Source organism: Leptinotarsa decemlineata, unplaced genomic scaffold (assembly GCF_025532065.1).
Source record: "Leptinotarsa decemlineata unplaced genomic scaffold, Ldec_3_MD MMD2_tig00001719_RagTag_RagTag, whole genome shotgun sequence".
NCBI classification, from domain to species: domain Eukaryota; kingdom Metazoa; phylum Arthropoda; class Insecta; order Coleoptera; family Chrysomelidae; genus Leptinotarsa; species Leptinotarsa decemlineata.
In genome coordinates, this window is record NW_027412569.1 from 8,540,271 (window position 1) to 8,562,213 (window position 21,943).

General features: G+C 34.3%; 2 protein-coding genes across 3 annotated transcripts; both read left to right on the forward strand.

Annotated features, from left to right (window-relative positions):
• Positions 1–124: 124 nt before the first annotated feature.
• LOC111506973 (uncharacterized) lies at positions 125–8,867 on the forward strand. Of its 2 annotated transcripts, none has more exons than XM_074176414.1 (2): positions 125–356; positions 8,594–8,867. In XM_074176414.1, the coding sequence occupies exons 1-2, from the start codon at positions 260–262 to the stop codon at positions 8,686–8,688; spliced, it is 192 nt and encodes a 63-aa protein (XP_074032515.1). In that variant the 5' UTR covers positions 125–259; the 3' UTR covers positions 8,689–8,867. The 2 variants fall into 2 exon arrangements, with proteins under 2 accessions (XP_074032515.1, XP_023017963.2); XM_023162195.2 differs by lacking the exon at positions 125–356 and adding an exon at positions 4,374–4,701.
• A 1,442-nt stretch (positions 8,868–10,309) lies between these two features.
• On the forward strand, positions 10,310–21,914 carry LOC111506971 (BCL2/adenovirus E1B 19 kDa protein-interacting protein 2). The gene is given in 8 exon segments (XM_023162193.2): positions 10,310–10,480; positions 10,535–10,719; positions 10,722–10,874; positions 11,059–11,223; positions 11,305–11,484; positions 15,449–15,707; positions 16,617–16,829; positions 18,692–21,914. Coding segments are annotated over 8 exon segments (1,368 nt in total). The 5' UTR covers positions 10,310–10,394; the 3' UTR covers positions 18,819–21,914.
• Positions 21,915–21,943: the final 29 nt, after the last annotated feature.

The following is a 21,943-nucleotide window of genomic DNA, read 5'->3' on the forward strand; positions in this document are numbered from 1 at the left end:
GTATGAATCTGGGATATGTTTCTAAAAATCTATTACATTTTCCTAATAAACTAGTACTTTTTCGTGTTTTATGCTGTTACTGAATTTTTTTTCTGAGGGATAACCCTGTAACGAAGTGACATACTGTGACATTACTGTCAAAATTTGTTGAAACGTCATCAATATCAACAGATTCTATTCAATATACAATATACAGGAAACAATAATTAAGCCGGCAAATTATACATTCCAAATTATTAACTAAATTTCTCTACGGAAAATGGTAGATTTAGGAGGAGGTCAAGACGGTCCCATCGAGCATGGTTTTTCAAATTCAGTATTCATTCTTCCAGGGATAGTGATAGTATCTTTGTCAGGTAAGTACTTATTATTTTGTTTGTCAGTTTTGGATAATCATGAAAGAAAATGAAACAATATTCAGTACATATTGTGCTTTGAATGTAGGTCGATGATTTATATCTGTTTTCATTGTATTTCAGCTAATGATATATGGTTATTTAAAAAAAAAAAAAACGTATAAAGGTCAAGTGTTTCTTATCTGAACAAGTTTTCAGATGTGACTTCTTTCTGTTTACTCATTTCAAAGTTTTGACAATTTAAAACTTTTACTGTTGATTTCAATCAGGGCCAGTTCCAGGGGGGCAGTAGGGGCACGCGCCTTGGTACCAGTTTTTGGGGGGCGCCAGAAAAATCATCAAAAATAGTAATGGAATTATAACTAAAAACAAAAATTCAGCTGTGATTTATTGTAATTTTTTTTCTTCCAAAATAGTATTCTTTTATCCAAATTCATTTTCTTCATGATGAAATAACGTTAATTTCATTCAACTATTTTGAATTCAGTGACTTTATGTTTATAGTTCTTGAACAATATGTAATTATTCATTTTTTCATAGTAAGTTTATTTCAAAGGATAATTTTCCTGGTATCTGAAACAAAACAATAAAAAATATTCATTAGTGGTTATTTTCCTAAACTGAAGACTTAATTATTTTTTCCATATCACACTGAATGAATGTGGAATAAATATATCACTCTTAATTTTTGATTAAATTCTTCTCATACAGCTATTTTCAATACATCAAAATTGTTTTTTATAATACCTTTTTTCTGTTTGGAACATGTTTCCCGTATAAACGCATTAATGATGGATTTTCAAAAGGAAAGTTGGGTACTTAGGGAGATATATAATATATAGCAGTTTGTAGCTAAAAGAAATTTCTGATCGAGATCTTCACATCATTGTGGAGATTTTTTTATGTTTTTTAGACGTCTTCCACTCCTCATATGATGAAGAAATAGAAAGCTAAAAAGTTTTTTACCAAAAATGTTTTGTTGTACCTTGCATACTATCTATTTTAAAGTTTTACTTGCTTATATGAAATATTGACAATCATTCCTTGCACTGTATTCATTGCAGAGAAAATGCTAAAAAAATCAATTTCTGGAAGTGTATGTTGATATAAATATTCTCAATTTTAATTTGTTTTGAAAATATATCAATTCCAAGGTGCCACCACTAAATGCAACTTTGTGTTACTGATTATGTTGTAAATTGTTTATTATTTATTATATCATGATTTATATTAACATCAAAATACTTTGTAAAACTAAATAAACTTCAATAATATTCAAAATATATTCAATGTGTAACTGATAACATATCAACAAAATACTTTATGATGACTATCCCAATCACATAGGCGGCGGTGAAATAAAAGGAAAAGGGTTTGCTTTAGTTTTATTACTCAGTATTTTATGAAAATGTATTTATTGGATTTTTTAAACTCTTTGTAACTTTTTTAATGACTTATCATCTTTCGTATACTGTACCAAAGAAATTCAGTAAATTTGAAAGCATTCAAAAGTTGCTAAACATCTACTTTTCAGAGTAATGCTGCGTCAGATTTCTCTCGATTTTTCTACTTTGAGAAAGACATTTTTCACAATTCCTGAAAAAATATCTGTTTCAACCCGGATGAAATCATAGTTCGTTCTCTGTTATATTCTACAAATTTTATCTTGTGCAAAACAACTAATAAAAAAAGTAAGCTTCTCAATGTGTTCTCATTATGCAATTATTTTGTTAACGAATTAGTTCTTTGAAGTAGATGCCGTCTAAATGTAACAACCTGTCAATTTTCATGAAGGTATTTCCAATAATAATTTTATTCTGTGAAGAAATAATTTAACTGATTCAATTCGATCTGCAGAATACTTCTCACATTAATGGGTGCATGGTGATCCACCGTCAATTCATATTTGTGATTCCAAAAAGTTGTCAAAAATGAATTTCAATAATCAAACTTCAATATTTTGAACACAAAACATGAGACACTGAATAAAGTTTTCCATACATCTGTTTTTGAGTCTGCTGAGCATTGCTGACTAAAAAACCAGAACTATTTTTATTCATATTCACTTGAAGAAATCCACACAACTAGTACGTTACAGGTTATGTTGATAATCTGATTGATATGAACGACACAGTCGTTCCCTGTCGTATTGATATCGTTGATGTCGTGCCCTGTAATCCACCTCGGGATAATGTTATTATCTACCGAGGCTTTGGCTAAATCTTCGTGGCACTCTAGTACTAGCCCTGAGGTAACACGTTGTCTGTTAAAGGCTAATAGGGCTTGTCTGCTATTGGTGCAGATTGTTATGTTTTTGCCAGAAATTCCTTTCCTGGTTATTTCTTTTGTGGCGATTGAGATACCAGCCAGTTCTGTTTGAACCACACAGGTATTTTTTCTCATTCCCCACTTTATCCTCAGGCTTAGTGATCTGGACCGGGCTTTTCAAATCCCAAGGAAATTAAACGACCGGTGGCAGGAAAATGATATAGTCACTTGGCCGTCAGTTGTACAGGATATCGTCTTTATATAACCTCAGGAAATAAATTATATCTCTGCAGCTTTAATGCGGGCATTTTGTTAAACGGGTTCCAACTCAGTGTAGCTCGTTATCGAAAACCAGGCCAAGTTTATGGTGTGTAGGCTTTCAGTGTCGCTGACTAACATATTATTTGGTGTTTTCGGGTTAATTAGCTGTAGTCTGCAGGTTTATGAGCATAAAGTTTCATCTACAACTGCGATAGATGTTATAGAACACGATGCGGCAATAGTTGGAGGGATCTACCTTCATGCGATACCCAAACTGAGCCATTTTAAAGATCACTAAGATAATAGAAAATTATTTCATGTCCAGGGATACATGTACTGAATACCTTGTAGTTCTGGCTCTTTCTATACCGGAATTACGAAAAGAAACATTATAACTCGTTTGATGGATCATGAAAGAAGTTGCCTCAACGACCAAATAGAAAGAAGGTATTCTAGTTGTTGATAAAACCAGAGTTTTTCTTTCATCTGCGGCTAGACGGGGAGGCCATACTTGAAAATAATCTCAACCGTTAGGAACAGAGTTTGAATGTCAAGAAAACCTGGATACCGGCACTTCAGAACACAATATTCTCCCAATAATTCATGAAGAGTCGGATCGAAACCAAGCGAGCGTCCGACATTCAGTCCCACCATAAATGTTAACACGACAGTTCACTTCGGCTTTTGTCGTATCGCCTTCGATAATATCTGCCGCAGTGGCAAACCACGACAGTAAATGGTCTGTATGCCAAGTTGAATAATATAACTTCTGTATATGTAGAGTAGGGAGGGTGAGTGTAAACTCACACCACTTAGGCCACATGTGACCCATAGTACATCCTCCCGAGGAGTTATCCTCCTAGGCCAAGACTCGCTGAACACACACTCTCTTTGGCAACCTTGAGGTGTCTCACGGTGGCCTCCGCGAAGGTTTTGGAAGGTGCAGCGACATTACTGTCGTTGCGCGGCTTCTTCAACCTTCTTGGGGTTCCCTCCATGGAGGTGAGGGAGCTTTCCCGCAGGGGCAGCCGGTTCCTTGCCTTTAGTCAAGGCGGAGCTCTTGGCGCCCGCCGCAGGAAGTGCCCTTGCTATTGGAGGTGGAGTGAGGGAGGAGGAGAGTGCACTTATAGTTGCTGCCACTCCTGCTTTCTTCGCTCTCTTTCTTCCCTAGTGAAATATTCGAATGTGTACAGGGGAACAAAACTATCTAACAAATTGCCACAGGCTTTGAGAAATACTAACTGCTCATCAAAATTCAAGAAAACTCGATGATACTTTTTGCTACAAAAGTGTTCTTGGCGCTAGATGAGTTCTTTGATGATACTGTTCACACTGACTGTAGTATTATGAACGTGTGGCGCGTTTCGTAAAGTGTTTCGTGAAAATCTCAATGTAACTAGATTCTCTGGTAACTGTTCGATTCGCCAATGAAACCCCTCCTACGCCTATGGGTACTTCCCATACGTGCCGATAAACTAACGAGCCAATCGTCTTACGTAACAGCAGTACCCGAACGCCAGCAATATACCACATACGTGGAACTCACTGTATTCAACTATGTCCGACGACGTGGTGCCCCCGAAAGATTTCGGCTTCCCCGACGGGAAAATTCCCACACCGGAAGAACTTCTGGCGGCCGTCGAAAAACTGTCCGGCCTCAGCGAGGAAAACAAGGAGGAACTGAGGCAGAGCATCCTTAGAGGAGCCGCAGGCAGGATGGCCGAGGAGATTGTACCCCCAGTTGCACAAGGTGGTGGTACCGGGACGGAAATTTTGTTGTTGATCGGGATGATTTCGTTGGTTTTCCTTGTTATAGGTAAGAGAATGAGATAGAGATTTTTTCATATATGGGAATACTCAAACTCGAGTCTATAGAGACCATTTTTTAGCTGATCTCAGTATTGCTATCACGGCAAATCAATCAATCAAACATATACTGTGTTGTCTGTAAATAATGTCATATTGACAATGTAATTTATGAATATAAAGTTTAGGGAATACAGTAAAATACAACTCATACTCATCATTATCACTACATAGTTTAAAACAAAGTCGCTTCCCGCAAAATTAAAACTATCGCGCGAGAAAAATCAAGCGGCCTGACAAACCGACGCGACAGGCTTGATGACAGAAACATGTCAATTGCATTGATTTTGTTTCACGAAATGGGTCTTTTTGAAGGTTTAGGTCGCATTTTTGTTTCGTGCTGTCATTAGGTAGATAGAAAGAGGATTAAGTCTGAATCATCTGATTATGCTAACTTGGTTAGCAAAATGCGGGTCGGGAGATAGTGTTTTTGTTCTAGCGACGAAAATGTATTTGCAATAAGTTCATATACACCCGAGGTTTGCACCTCGTTGAAGTATTGCACATTAACGTTAAGAAAATAGTTTTGTTGAATAAAAAACAACTTTTGTTTACATTAATTAAGCGTAAATTTATTTTCAACTTCTTAGAATCATTTCATGAAGTTACCTTACAGGGTCACAAATAAATGAACTTTTAATGATACTCCCAAATTTTAATGGGCCTGTTTGAATTCCGTCGAAAGGCATATATGTCGCTCAGGGCCGTCGCCATGGGGGGGAGAAGCTTCCCCCCTGCTTTTTCTACTTGGGAAAAAGTTGGGAAATTTAGGGCCGTGAAGATAGTAAAAAAATGAATATAAATTAAAAATATAAAGAAAAGAAAGGGAGAGGTAATAATAAAAGGAAAAGAACCAGGAGAAGGTTGGAGATCCCATAATTTGAAATTCTGAGTTGTTTGAAAACTTCAAAAAAGTTTAATTTCTCCCAAGTAAGAGAACAGTCTTGAACATTTCACAAATTTTGAAGTGACAATTTTACAAAATTCCCAACTTTTCGCTGTTTTTTCGACTTGGAAAAGTTGGGAAATTTAGGGCCGTAAAGATAGAAAAAATAATAGTAGAAAACAAAAAGCACAATTTGAGTGTTGGTTCCTTTCATTTGTATTGAATATTCCTATACATGGTAGATATGGTGGAAGACCAAGGACCTTGGTCCAAAGTAGAATAATTCCCATTATTATTTTTATAATTACCAAAATTTATTTTTGTTTGTGCATACCCTAACGGGCATAAGCATTCAGCCAATCTTTGGATAGCTAAGTAAGAAAATTAATATATTATAGTAGTAACTAATCCCTCGGCTTTCATTTTTTCGAATGTTGGGAAATTTTGCTGGTGGGGTTGGGAAAATTTGGATTTCCTCCCCCTGGTTTTTCTTTTCGCTACGGCTCTAATGACTCTACTTAAAATAAAATTTGTCTAAAATAAAGCATTGTGAAAACTATGTTTCATGCAAGTTGCTTTTGTCTTGACAGAAAAAATAATTTCCTTTTATTTGCAAAATAATAAATAATTAGTGGCATCCAAATCTTCGTTGGCTTCAGACTTCCAAATCCGGCCCTGGACAGAGTAAATTATTGTATATGAAAAATGTATATGTATATGTACACACAGCGGAAAAGTCTAGGGATATTTTTATAACATACTAAATATCATAAAAATAAATGCATGAGGTCGTTTAATTTCGATTAAATTGGTACACTCGACCACCCTGTAGATTTCTATGGGTTGAACAAAGCCTGCAAAAACGGTAACTAATCTTTTATCAAGTTTTTTACAAACTGTAGGTTTTCGGCTAAAATGAATAATCTGAAAATGTCGAGTTTGTACATTCTATGCAGTTCTTGCTCAGCAATTAAACTGGAAATATTGTGCTTTAACATGGAACGCCATCACTTACCATTGGCTGAGATGAATAGAGCTGTAGGGCTTCTTCAAGGTGGCATGCGACAAAATGATGTAGCTCTTCGTTTGGGGGTCTCCCAAAGTGTTATCAGTCGATTGTGGCGGCGTTTCCGTGAAACTGGCAGTCCAGCCGAACAACATCCAGGGCGAGGACGCGCTACAACTGCAGTTCAAGACTGATTTTTGGTCTTAACCGCAAGAAGACAACCGACAATCACAGCACCTGAGTTGGTTAACGTGTTGCAGCAGACGCACCAGGTAACCATTTGTCGTGATACTGTCAGAAATCGACTGCATGAAGCAGATCTCCACAACAGAAGGCCACTTAGATGTCCACCTTTGTCGAGAAGCAATCGCGGTAGAAGATTAGAGTGGTGTCAAGAACATCAAAACTGGGATGCAAATGATTGGGCCACAGTTTTATATACAGACGAATCCAGATTTGGATTTCATCCAGATTCTCGTCGAGTAAGACTGTGGAGACGACCTGGAAATAATGAACGTTTGAGACACGTTCAGGAAGTCCACACATACAGAGGTGGTACAGTAATGCTATGGGGCGGAATCATGATCGGCGGCAGAACCGATCTCGTTTTTCCAAATCGCTCCCTCACAGCTCGACAGTACCTCGACACCATTCTTCTACCTATCGTCCGTCCGTTTGCTGGTGCTGTTGGTGAAAACTTCCACCTAATGCACGATAATGCTCGTCCACATGTCGCGCGTCTAGTGACTGACTGGCTCACCAACGAAGGAGTTGATGTATTGCCATGGCCAGCACAATCACCGGACCTGAATCCCATCGAGCATGTGTGGGATATGCTTCAACGAAGAATTACTCCGCATATGGGGAACATTCACACAACGTTTCAATTGAGAGATATTTTAATCGCTGAATCGGCAAATGTACCTCAACAAGACATTGACAATCTAATTTTGTCGATGCATGATAGATGTAGGGCCGTAATAAACCAGCGTGGAGGCCATACTTTGTACTGATTCCAATTTTTTTTGTATTATGATTTTTTTTCGGGGTGCCAAAGAAGAGCCATATTTTTTTTTTAGTTTTGCTTATATGCGCACTCAGTATTTTTGACCATTTAATAAATTTTGTTGTAAGTTACATTCGTTTAATAATCACCCGTCAACTTTTTTTCCCTAAAGCGATCTAAAAAAAAACTATTGCCATTTTTAAAAATATCCCTAGACTTTTCCGATGTGTGTATATATGTATTGTATATGAAAAGTCAATAGATCACTACAGAATTGCCATCTACAATTATGTTACCCTAGAAATAAAAAAGTAAATCGAGATTGAAATAAGAATATGTTGAAAACTGATTTGATTTTATATTTGACTTAATGTGGCAACAATTCTTCTTTTAGTTTACTATCTTTTTATTTGGAATTTTTTTTTATTATTTGAAAATTGTTGTTTATCAATACAGTTCAAGTTATTTTAGGTTAATGTTACTATTTTCGTAATCCATATATACAGGGTGTAACTAAATAAGTGTAAAACATTTAAGGAGGTGATTCCTCATGTGGGGTTATACTTTTTTAATTATCACGGCAGATTCTCAGAAATAATTAACACTTCATTCCAAACCTCTATTTTCAGTGAGGTTTTTTCAAGTCATATAGCCTTCAAAAGTTTGAAAAACTTTTCTTTATTCAATTATTTATTGAACACTGAAGGTTATGATCTCTTGCAGGAATCGATCAACAAAATAGTGATGAATTTAATGTTCTCATTACTATTTTTCTCATCTAAGAGACAGTGTTGGGAAATTTCCGATGCAACGTTTTGTATAAGAGAAACCATCAAATATTCTTCATGTGGCCCTAAAAAAAGTACACTAAATAGCATTTTACAACGTTTGAACGTTTAAGTGGTATTATCTATTAGTATTTGTTATATTATTATTCTTTGCAGTATTTTTCGGCTACAAACTCTACAATTCTTTAGTGGAGAGGGAGAGGCGAAAAGAAGAGAAAAGGAGGCAGAAGCAACAAAAAAAGAAAAAATAGAAATGTTTGTTCCAAGTTTTACAATCATTCCATAGTATAAGAAAAAATTGTCTGTTTGTTTAACAATCAAATTGTGTTCAAAACATATTCTGAATGTTCGTAAATAATCTTTATTCAATTGTTGTAATGTTCTGATATTTTATTCAATATAGTTTGATAAATATATTTATGAGAATCGATTGGTCAACTTTTGTTCAAATATAATAATTTGTATAAGGGAAAATATACAAAAAGGAACTGAAATCCTTAAGCTGTTCATCTTAACTGAATCTCAAAACACACCTTTGATCCTGAGTGACCAGTGAAACTTTACTTTTTTTCCTCTATAACGAATCATAAATAAAATAGGAATAGAAGTTCCTGATGAACCCAAAAAATTAAAATTTTCAAGAGACTAATGTTATTGGTAACTCCTTCCTTCTTTATTGGCCGCTGCTTCCTATTCAGGCACAATTGGGTCTTTATTGGTAACTCAAATTAGTGGTAAATGATAATTTTGGGTCTCGCGAAAGTTGTAACTTTGCTCCTGCTTACTCGAGAGCTGCGTTGTCGATGTTATACTTCATCTTCTTCTCTTTTTTTTATCTTTGCTTTCCTTCGGCGCAGTAGAGCATCGATGTTATACATTCCAAATGAACACAGTAATGTAAATTATAAATGAAATCAGATCAGTTTGGATTATAATATATAAGCCATCTGAATTATGAGTTTATCATTGGAATTTACAAATTACCACGGAAGCCAAGTTTCAATTTTCGAGATACGGTTAGTATTTCAATACTTCCACGTTCATGAAACATTTGCAGTAGATCACACCAACTATTTTTTTTTATTTTAGTTAAAACACGAATAAAACAGAAAATAACACGTAAATTTCACAAATTTGTTCCTAAAATTCAAAATTACTGAACAAAACGAGTATAATTTCTCTGAAACTGCAATCACCGTATATTTTCATTATAGTAAAATATTTCCAAAATATGGAAGTCAGATAATAATGACTATAACATCTAATACATTATGTACCAGAAAATGTTTTCACACACATTCTCCCCAAACATCCAAAACTAGCATAGTTCTGGAAAACTATACCACGAAAAAGGAATTAATACACCTCAAAAATTTTCAGAAGATATATCCTCAACATTAGAACGATGGTTGTTGAAACCAAACTAACTTACCATTCAACACTACACACAACTCCGTTCATCCACTCGGTCATTGGACATACCAGGTTCAAGATATGTCCGTTTCTTTACAAAGTTCTATGTGAGCAAACGGTCTCTATTTTCCAAATAACGTATTATTTTCACTACAGATATTTTGGAAGAACTTTTGAACTAATAATACAACATTTTGTAGAAATTCCAATACAGAATGTCATTAAGTTTTCCCAGAGTTTTCCACCGCTCCCTTACGACAAAGTTACTTTCGAATACCGCAAATCTGGCAGCTTAAACTTGTAAATACTGGTAGCCAAAATTCAATTCCTGTCGGTATTATTGGCAATGCTGCAGAATATTTTGAATATATCAGGCACTGACAGATCTGTCAATAACCATTGCAAAAAGGTTAACACAATTGAGGATGGGCCCGCCCCAGAACCACTTAAGTATAGCCACATTTGGCTTTAACAACGTTCGTTACAAACTGGCTGGATAGCCTTAATTGCCGAGGCCATTGAATCGAAAAGAAGAAGAAATTTCATGAGCTTCATATCAAAACATTGGAATTGTGTCACTCATTTCTCTTTAAATATCCACAGCAAAACTTGCACAGTTATCATTATGAGGTACGTCCTGATGACCCCAATGCAGAACGAAGCATTAACTTTTCCTAATTTCAGTGAACCAGAAAAAATGGACATATCTGAAAACTCTGACCAATCTAGTCCAGATAACACAAGCGCTAGTCATTTGATGCCCTCCAACCCCAACGTAGAATACGATGCCGACGATGAAAACACCATTTTACCAAATAAGGGTACTTCACTAGTCAAAAACGCTACCAACTCTCATCCGTTGATGTACTCCCCACTTCGTCCATATCTCCTGATTTTCCAGACGTGATACCGAAACACATCAAGAGGTACACCAGCTATGAAAAACATTTCGTTCCGGATGCACACAGTTCAATGACTGAGGCGTTGGATCTACACCTAGGGGAGTACGATGAATCATTACCAGGTGGGTAACCGATTGGACAAATATTCATTTCAACAAACAAAAGTTAATGTAATATATAATAAAATGCCTAGAGGCCTAGAGCTTTAAGATACACAAAAACCGTAAATAAATTCTGTAAAGTATTAGAAATGAACTTGATCTTGCATGCCTATTATAACGAATTTTTATGCATCCTTTATTTTAGATTTTCCCAGCAGTCCGTCAGCTTTAAAAAAGTCTATACAGTTTGATCTGCCTGTCGAGGTTTCTCATGATACTTTAAGCGATAATGAAAATGATAAGTCTATCTATGAAGCACATCTGAGCTCCAACCTGCAAAACGTCTCACTTACCATGAATGAAAAAGAAGGTGAGATTATTTTTATTAATAGACCAACTAGAGGCTTGTTATAATAGTTTGAACGATTAAAATTATAGTTTTTTTTTGTAGGTAACCTAAATTTCCTCGCACATAGCAAAAAGAGTAACAAACTTAGGAAAATTAAGGTTGTGCCGACTCAGGATAGTGAAGACAGTGATGTTTCTTCTCTGGATACAAATTCCGACAGTTTGAAGTCTGAAAATGTATTTAATGGAGACTTGGAAACTTTTGAAGACAAACTTGAAGATGGTGAGTTCTTTACCACTCCTTTTCTGCTTAATCATCTCTTATTTATTGTGTACCTCTATTTTCTTCAGCGTTTCATGTTTTTATTCAAAAATAGCAATTCTTTTGATATTTCAAAAATGTTTGAAACCTTTCTAGAATATTTGTAGGCTAAGGTACAACCTTGAACATTCAATTGCTGCATGACTAGTAAGTATCATTTCCGTACATGTGTGAAACAATTTTGATCTAAAACACACCTCTGATTGTACTTACTTTTTCTATTATCTCCTAGTAAAACCCTGGCATTCAAAATTTTTATATTATTGACAAATTTCAAATTACCCAATATCATAATATTTCGTTGATGTCTCCCCAATTTCTGTTTGTTAAATTATTGGGTTACCTCTTTTAAACATTCCTTTTCAATGATTCTCTGTGGCCGTTCATTAACTAACTTTTATGATAAGAACATTTTTTACCACAAATTATGCGTCTCTTGAATTGCAAAATCCAATGTGCTTGCTTACACATTTAATTATTAACCAGTAATTAGTGGAATCACTCCAGGTAATTACAAACCATTTGAAACGTAATTATTTACTGACTTCCACTTCAAAGTACTTTTTATGTTTTTATTGATAAGATGAAGTTACAACAAGCAATTATTTTATAGTGACTCATCATGATAACAACCGTTTCCTGGCGCTGTCTTCTTTGATAAAATTTATGTGAAAGCACGGCATTTTGTTGTGAAAGTTCAGCAGCAATGCAGTTCTCTTTCAAAGGTAGAATATAATTCTTTATCAACATCGAGGAAGTAAGAAATATGTGGTTGATTTGTTATGAACAATTTGAAGAAATCAATCACCATTTAAAACTTAAACTTGTATGTTATAAAAAATGACCACTATTATAATTTGACAGCCAGTTGAAAAATAGGTGTCCGCATTTATTTATTTATATATACTCTATCTGTTAAAAAAATAAGGTGAATTTTCATTTTTCTCAAAACATATTTATTCATTTATCAATTTCTATTTTGTCCCCCCTCCTCAGATATAATATAATTGTACCAGCCTTTTTTTATTTTTTGAAGCAGTTCTGATGTGCACTTTTTCAGTATGTCCTTGAGATCTCTCAGAGATAATACTCCTTATTGACCATACGACAATGTGGCAAAAAACTACTGGTCAAAATTCACAATACCCACATTATAAAGTTATAATGGATTTTTATCAAGTATCGATCAATTCTATCATATTGACGTCAATGCATTCAAAAGCACGTTTGATGTCTAAGAACAGTCATTTACTGTTGATTTATTTTCATAAAATCTGTTGAAAACAGAAAACAACCAGATAGGTTGAAGATTCCTAAAATGTCTCCACTGCTGAGGAAGGGGTCATTATAAACCTTTTTATTTATTATTACTGTCAAAAGCTTTCGATTGTTTGAACCACACAATTCTTCTACAAAAGCTGGAATCATATGGCATACACGGCCCTGCGCTGAAATGGCTTAAATCTTATATATCAGGTAGAAAGCAAATGGTGTTAATTAACAAGGAAGGAATCAAAGTTTAATCAGACATAAAATCAATTGATACGGGGGTGCCACAAGGTAGTATAATTGGCCCAAAGATGTTTATCATTTCTCTAAATAACCTGGAGGAGATTTGTGGGAAAACTTGCAAAGTGACAAATTATGCGGATGACACAAACTTGCTGGTCAATGTAGCAGACTATCCCGGTATGATATCTATAACCGAAGAAAGCCTCTGTATGGCAGATGAGTGGTTCAGGAGAAACTTATATTGAATGACAATAAGACCAAAACTGTAATGTTCAAAACAAACAATGCAGCATTTGACTTACCTCAAGAAATTCGGCTGACGAGTATTTCTCTCAAAATAGAAAATGAGTGCAAATTCTTAGGACTGCACGCCGAGTTTCAACAGTCATATTCAAAATGTTTGTCAAAAGTTGAATTCAGTGTTGTATTCAATGAGAGTAATTGGTCAGTATGTCGGCACAGATGTAATCCGAATGGTCTATCATTCAAATTTTGAATCTGTTTGTAGGTATGGGATTATTTTTTATGGAGGTAGCAGAAATTCAGAGTAAATTTTTATTGTACAAAAAAGAGCCTTAAGAACTATGCTGAAACTAAACTCAAGAGAATCGTGTAGAGGCGAATTCAGTAGTCTTAAAATACTCACACTTATAAGAGTCTATATACAGGATCTCTTGTTATTTCTTTTTAGAAACAAACATCTTTTTGAAAATAGTCTTTCACAAAATGTATATAACACTAGAAATTTTGACTATGTATACCCAAAACATAGACTAACTGTTTCAGAAAGGAGCCCTTTCTATTGAAGCATGAAAATGTTCAACGAACTCCCTACCAGCATCAAACAAATGAATAAACTTGGTAAATTCTAAAAGGGAATATAGAACCTTATACTATTGCTGAATACCTCAGCCACACTGTCCATAGAGTCAGAGTGCCACCTCAGCAACTATGGTGTGCCACAAGGAAGTGTTTTAGATCCTCTTTTATTCTTGTTATATGTAAATGAGTTGGGTTCTGTTCTGACGAAATGTTAATTTCATCTTTATGCTGATGATACCTTGTTATCTGTTTAAAAAATCTGTTTAAAATCTGTTTTTCCGTTAATCAGCTGTCGCCCCCATACGAACGACAACTCTCAGAAGTTGAGAAACTTGAGCGAGCTAAGGACTAACGAGGTCTTACCTTTTAACGTGTGATTCCTAACACGTGATTCCTATACTTCAATAGTAGTGATTTCGCTGATCTTATGAACACATTGAATGATGAAATAGATCAACTTTTTTATAAATTCAAAATCAATAAACTGAAAGTTAATGAAACTAAAAGAAATATATGTTTATTGGCAATAATTTTCTGTATCAAAAATTTCTAAGTATGGAATTAGATATCAAAATAAATGATCAACGGATTGAACGGGTTCAGTAAATGAGATATTTGGGATCCGTAATTGATACCCAACTAAAATTTGATAAACATATTGACTATATTTCAAAAAAATATGTAAAAAAATTGGATTCGTGAGACGTATAACTTCATCTTTATCTCAGTCTAGTCGGATAACAGTGTACAATACTATGATATTGCCTCATTTCAATAATTGCAGTTCTATAATTCACACGAACATATCTAATTATGACAGACTGCAAATTCTACAAAATAAAGCAATGCGTATTATCCTTGGTTGCAACAGGTACACGAATATAAAATCGATGTTAGATATCCTCAACTGGCTTAATGTGAAACAAAATGTCAAACAATGACTTTCATTTTCAAAATGATAAACAATTTACTGCCCAATTATTTACAGTGTCAATTGATTCCTGTGAACAATATACATGATCGAGCAACACGAACTGCAAGTAATATGAATTTCTATATAAAACCAACCTCTAAAGCTAGTTTGATGAAATCTGTATTTTTCAAAGGTATTGTTGAATTCAATCTACTTCCTCGTGAAATCAAAGAATCTTCTTCCATAAAATTGTTTAAAACAAAATTGAAAGAATATGTGATAAATTGAACATTATAAATGTGTATGTATATGTATGTGTGTGTTTATATGTTTAGATGTATGTGTATGTGTATATATGTATAAAATAGGTGGTCCCTGATGTGGGTTCATTATGATATTATTTTGTGTATGTAGGTATATATATGTGTGTGTATATTTATGTATATGTTAATGTATATATAGATCTGTGTAAAAATGTCAACATGTTCCATACTATTCTTTTATTTTTTATATTTTCTTTATACATTGTTATCTGATTATCTGATGATAAATAAAGCATTCATTCATCTGTCTGACATAATCTATCTTGCTGGTGACGTTATTTCTGTTTTTGTATCTTTTTGCGATTATTCTTCAGAAATTAAGGTATTTATAATTATTATTATGAACTTTTTTTAGAAACTACCACTCCCGAACCCATCGAACCGCTCAGCGCTGCAGACGAGCGCTGTCACGCGCGTTACTGGCAACGGATGTTGCTACCAGGGGGCGAACAACGCACAATCGATATGCGAGTCATCGAACCCTACAAACGCGTGCTCAGTCATGGGGGGTACCTCAGAGCTGGAGGGCACACCGCCATTGTGCTATTCTCGGCCTGCTACTTGCCAGACAGATCCAGGGTGGACTATGATTACGTGATGGATAACTTGTTTTTGTAAGTATGTGTTACGTGTTCAATTTCCTTTCTTCTCCTTCATTACCTTCATTCTGGTGACAGTTCAGATAGGGATTTCATTATTCAAGTATTTTATTTTTCCTGTTACCATCCCCGTCTATTCTTTCAAGACAAGATCTATCATTTTTATAGTACGATTTGTATTTAGCCTCAAAATAGCCTTCAGTTTCGATAATTACCTTTCTATGGGCGCTAAATTTTGCCAGTGAGCATTCTCTTTGAGGTCTGAGAATAGGAAAAAGTCGCTGGGGGCCAGATCTGGGGAATACGGTGGATGAGGAAACAGTTCGAAGCTCAATTAATGCAATTTTGCCATTGTTTTCATTGATTTGTGACACAGTACATGGTCTTGATGAAACAGCGCTTCATTTTAATTTTTTTCAATGGGGCCGTTTTTCCGCGATTTCGTCCTTCAAACGAATCAAGCAATCAATATTTTACATCAGAAAGAAGCTTTTCAATAATCTTCAAATCCTTGAGATTATTCTTCAGGATAGAAGCAGATAAATTACGATACTCTAAATGATTATATGTATGAGGGGCGAAAGGCAATGTTCAATTGACAGTTGGAGCATTTTAGTATATGTAATCTTTTTACCGACTTATACTAAATCATTATTTTATTTTAGAATCCTAGTTTTCGGTCAGCTCAATCAACAGAGTTTTATATTCGTCAATAATAAACACTTTTTGATAGAATGATATACCACTGAAGTTTTTTGCCTCAGTAGTAGACGAAACGTTTTGTACGACAAGTTCAATTCAATCACGATCTACCAGCCCGGATTTTGTTCTGTCTAATTGTAACCCTGGCCGTTAAAACCATGTGTTCTCATATTACCTCCAAATATTTCTAAATTCTTATTAAAAAACTATTATGATACTCAGGTATGTCCTTTGGACGTTGGAGCGTCTTGTCACTGAAGACTACGTGCTGGTGTATCTTCATGGGGGCGCAACTAGGTTACCTTCTTTCGGTTGGTTGAAAAGGTGCTATCAAATGGTAGGAAGAAAACTCAGGAAGAACCTAAGCCATCTCTATATGGTGCATCCAACACTTTGGATAAAAACTATGCTGTTCATGGCCAAGCCTTTCATCAGGTAAGTTTGAGAGATTCCTGGCACGATTGATTATTGGTAGATTTCTTTTAATTGATCAAACAAAGCTGTAATGATAGAATTATTATGAAAAAATCCTGTGGCACAAAGAATAAGTACCTCCTCGAAGAGAAACTTTCTTGTATTCCTTCTAAGATAGCCAATTGCCATTTGAATTATTTCATACACCTACTGAAGCTTTCGTTTATTAAATTCGACTTCCATCTCAGAATGTTTGTTAAATTTTTCAGTTAAGTTTCAACTTTGAATTTGTAATTTTATTGAATTCCAATTTCAACCTTGGAATTGATCTCGAAATTATTGGTGAATTCCAACTTGGAGTTCGGAATTTTGTTAAAAATTCTGATTGTCATCTTGGAATGATGTCAAATTTCCATTTTGATCTCGAAATTTCAATAAGTTCCGACTGGGAAGTTGAAATTTTTTTAAATACCAACTTCGATCTTGGAATTTTCAAATTCCGAGGTTAGCCTCGGAATTTCAATAAACTTGACATCAAAGTTGGAATTGAATTTCGAAATTTTTGTTAAATTCCAACTTTGAGCTCGTAATTTTACTAAATTCTACTGGGAATTTGAAATTTTGGTGAATTCCGACTTTGATCTTGGAATTTTGTTAAATTCCGACTAACTTTGGAATTTCAATAAATTTTGACATCAATTCTGAATTGAATCTCGAAATTTTTGTTAAATTCTAAATTTGAGCTCATATTTTGTTAAATTCCGACTGGGAACTTGAAATTTTGGTAAATTTCAACTTCGATCTTGGAATTTTGATAAATTCCGACTAACCTAGGAATTTCAATAAATTTTGACATCAAATTCGGAATTGAATCTTGAAATTTTGGTTAAATTCCAACTTTAAGCTCAGAATTTTCTTAAATTCCGACTGGGAATTTGGAATTTTGTTAAATTCTGACTCACCTAGGAATTTTGTTGAATTTTGACATCAAATTCGGAATTGAATCTTGAAATTTTGGTTAAATTCCAACTTTGAGCCCAGAATTTTGTTAAATTCTGACTGGGAACTTGAAATTTTGGTAAATTCCGACTTGAATTTTGGAATTTTGTTGAATAACCACTCTGAACTTTGAATTTCGATTTCAGTCTCGGAATTTTAATAAATTTTGAAATCAAACTCGGAGTTGAATCTTGATTTTTTTTTCTATTCCTACTTTGAGTTTGGAATTATGGTTAAATTTCGACTGGGAACTTGAGGATTTCTTAAATTTGGACTGGAAACTTGGAATTTTGTCAAAATCCCACTTGTAATTTGGAATTTTATTGAATTCCGACTTCAACCTGGGAGTTTTAATAATGTCCCATATCAAACTCGGAATTGAATCCCTGAATTTTTGGTGAATTTTAACATTGAGTATAGCATTTTGTCAATTACTGACTAAAAACTTGAAATTTCCACTTTGAAATTAATTTGATTTTGCCTTTTAACTCGAAATTTTAATACATTTCGACTAATGTAATGATGGTTTTTCAGATTGGAAGTAAAGTTCGAATCTTTTTCCCAATCATAATTCATTCCTTTTACCTATATGTTGAATGTAAAAAGGAGATTTGTTTCTCTGTCATTAATTAATGCTAAAAACTTGCGACTCTGTAGAAGGACCACACTTTATTTTTTACTATATTTGGAAATTTGAATTTTCCCAAGATCTTACTTTTTCTAGAGATCTCTTTTTGTCGAGATTCATACTAGTTTATATTTTTTAATATTATCTTCCACCCTACTTCTGATTTTGAAATTTTCTTCATAAAACTTACTCATATAATGAAATTTGATATGAAAAACGACGATATTTAAAAACGATCTCATCGTTTCTGTTGCAGTTCGAAATTCTACAGGAAAATAACATTTGTCAGCACCCTTCGAGAGCTAATGGTCAGAGTGCCTATCGAGGCAGCCGCCTTGCCCGACAAAGTCAAGGCCTACGACAGCCTTCACGCTGGGTCCTAACTCGCATGAAACCTCACTGGGTGCCTTGCCTCCATACCTTCATCGACATTCCTGGAGCTTTACGGACTGTACTTAATCATACATCGAATTTCCATATACATTCCTCAGAGGGAGTTCGAGTCGAGACTTTTTGGAGGTTTTTGAAGGTACACGCATTGGTGAGTGCCTGTTGGATTCTTGAGAGTACAAAAATATTTGTGGCGTTTTATACGAAATCTCGACTCGACTCCCCTTCATGTTTACAGCGACGGCAAAAAGTGCGAAACATCGTTAGTTTTTCTTGAAATTCTTCATAATTTCTTCGTATTCAGAAATCCCAAAATTATCGGCCAGGATGTTTGCTTTTATGGACAATAGCAAATAGTCAAAATTTAAAGCTCTTTCAATTTCGAAAGAGGTTTCCAAAAATAGAAATAGACACTCTTGAAAATTGTTTATCGACATCCTCATACTCAGCCAATTGACACTTTTGAAATCGGTCAGTCATCAAGTATTATCAAGGGGAATTTTATACCCGTAAGGTGATTAACAAATGTAAACTTTCACGGCTCGAGATACCTGGTGTGAAAGCTATTTTCCGGGTTTTTAAGCCGTGGTCTGCAAGTTTTTAATCATGGCGTTTCGTCTACTACTGCGGTAGATATTATCAAAGGCGATGGATAATGGTCGAAGTGCTCCAGTTGGTGCACAACGTAAACACAATCTCAAGCACTTCAACAGTTACCGCATCTTCTTTGATAATGTCTACGGCAGTTGTAGACGAAAATAGCTTTCATACATATAAAAGGTGACTTATGACATGTTAAAATTGAAAATTATGGGAAAATTAAATCTATATGTTTTCTCCGTTCATTCAAAATATAAGATCAAAAGTTGACAAGACATTTTGCTACTTCAAATGCATTCTCATTCCCAACTTATTAGATGCAACATATATTTCATAATGATTTCACTGATAATGGTGGCAAAACCTCAACATCCTCAGATATAATTAATATCAATTAAAAATTCTTCGATCTACAGGAAGTATAGAATTTGGGAACCGAAATAAAAAATCACAATTTTGTTGCAGTTATTTCTCCCCATGACTTCAAAAGGAAATATTTTGAAATGGGGAATAAATGAAAGAAGTGTTTCTGTGGCAAAACATTCACAAATATCTCGTAAACTAATTCGTGACTTCTCACACCATTGATTTATATCTTGTTTTCATCGAATTTTGACTTTTGGAGAAAATTAAGTAATCCATCAATTCAATTTAAATGTTTTAGGTGACCGATTTCAATATTTTTTCAACGGCAGCACATTCAAACTGTCAACTGACAGATTTTCAAATTTCACCATCGCATCGGCACCATTGATTTGGAATTTGTGGGAAATTCAAAAAATTGGTGTGTTACTTTTTAAAATTTACTTTTGCAATTCACTCGGAATTGGAGTTTTGCAAACGAATGACGCCAAACGTGAAATGTTGAAACTGCTACGAGTCAAGGATTAACGAGGTCTTACCTTTTAATGTGCGTCTTACGTTGCTTCATTCAAATAGTGACACCAGAAATATATCTTTCATCAGAAAATCCTCCAACGTGGTGTCTTTAATGGGTTTTAAATTTTTTGTTTGCTCAAAATATGACATACTGAAAAATTTTGTTGCTAATTTTTTCTATTTCAAATTTCCTGCCAGATCCGAGAAGGCGGTGCTGCTTGACAATTATTGGGATTTCTATAGATGCAGACAGGATTACTTATACCGATTTTCATGTACAGAAAAAGAAAAATATCTTCTCAAATAGCAGGCAATTTATGCTAGTCGCTGTAATAGTTCAATTTATTCATTTTTTTATAGACAAACTGGTTATTCTAGTTGCACGTGTGGTGGTGTATGCAATATTATTCACACATACAGGGTGTTACAATAGTTGTGGCTACACTTCCTTCTCTATAGTGCAAAAAGGTGTATTTTCCTGACCAAAAGTAGCAAATCCATTGACATTAGTATTGTGATAGTGTATGTTTTCTTTCTATTTTAAACATGTTCTCTTTAAGGTCTGTTAATGATAATTTATACTTAGAGTTAACAAAATGTTTTACAGCTCTCTATTTTATTAACTAAGCCATGACATTCAAATGAAACGAACTGGGGTTCTGAAATACTTGAATGTATGAGGTTTTCCTTCAAGTTGATATTATAATTCATCATATCTTTATGTGATTGTGTTCTTAGGTCGCGCATAAGGTTTTTTCTTTTCAGGAATAATAAATACTATTTGTGATGCTTAGATTGTGAAATCATTCAATTTTGGGACTTTGAAATCTGGTAATTTTAGCGATTGATTGGAGTTTTAAAACCTTCTTTTGAACAGGATGAGAATTTACAAAAAACATTTCAGTCATATTCAGATATAATGAGTTGAATATGAATCAAGTATCTACTCTATCTAGTGCTATATAACGGTCAATATTATTATCATTTTTGGTTGAAACTAATCTAAATTGCCAAGAGCTCTTTTATGTATTGAAAGAATTAGTTGGGCCCTATAATGAAACCTTGTGGAACTCCTGAACCAATTTCCATCTCATTAGAGTTGTTTTTTCAACATCTGGTACGTTATACGTTTGTGTGAATCATTTTCACTGTTTTTTTAATTGAGTATATCACGACTGATAAATTTGAAAGGTTATCAAATCATTTTTAATCGCGTCACCAAAATGCACAAACTTTTGATAAGCCGAAACCTGATACACACCTAATGGCAAAAACTACAAATTGTTCCAAAGGAATTTGTCTTCAATACTAAGATCAATACAATAGATTTTTATTTAAAATCTATATATTTTCAAAAACTTATTGTTTGCATTTCAAAGCTGAATATTCTCTAAATAAGTGGATCGATTTTCAAAAAAAACAATAGAGCATCATTTTGTTCATCAACCCGCCATGGATGAAAATTTCAAGTTATTTCAGAGCCCCTTTGCCAGTTCAACTCATTATTATATTTCCGTCAACTATACCATGTTCCCACAATTTTCTTTTTTGTAAATATGTGAATGATTTTCTTGTGATGAGTGTAGATCTGTGAGAGATTAGACGAGTAATTCTTACATAATATACTATTCTACACATA

Excerpts from the sequence above, each read along its gene's own strand:
- LOC111506973 (XM_023162195.2), top strand. The coding sequence starts at position 4,443 with ATGTCCGACGACGTGGTGCCCCCGAAAGATTTCGGCTTCCCCGACGGG. Across the intron at positions 4,702-8,593 it reads GTTGGTTTTCCTTGTTATAG|TATTTTTCGGCTACAAACTC; the intron begins GTAAGAGAATGA and ends TATTCTTTGCAG.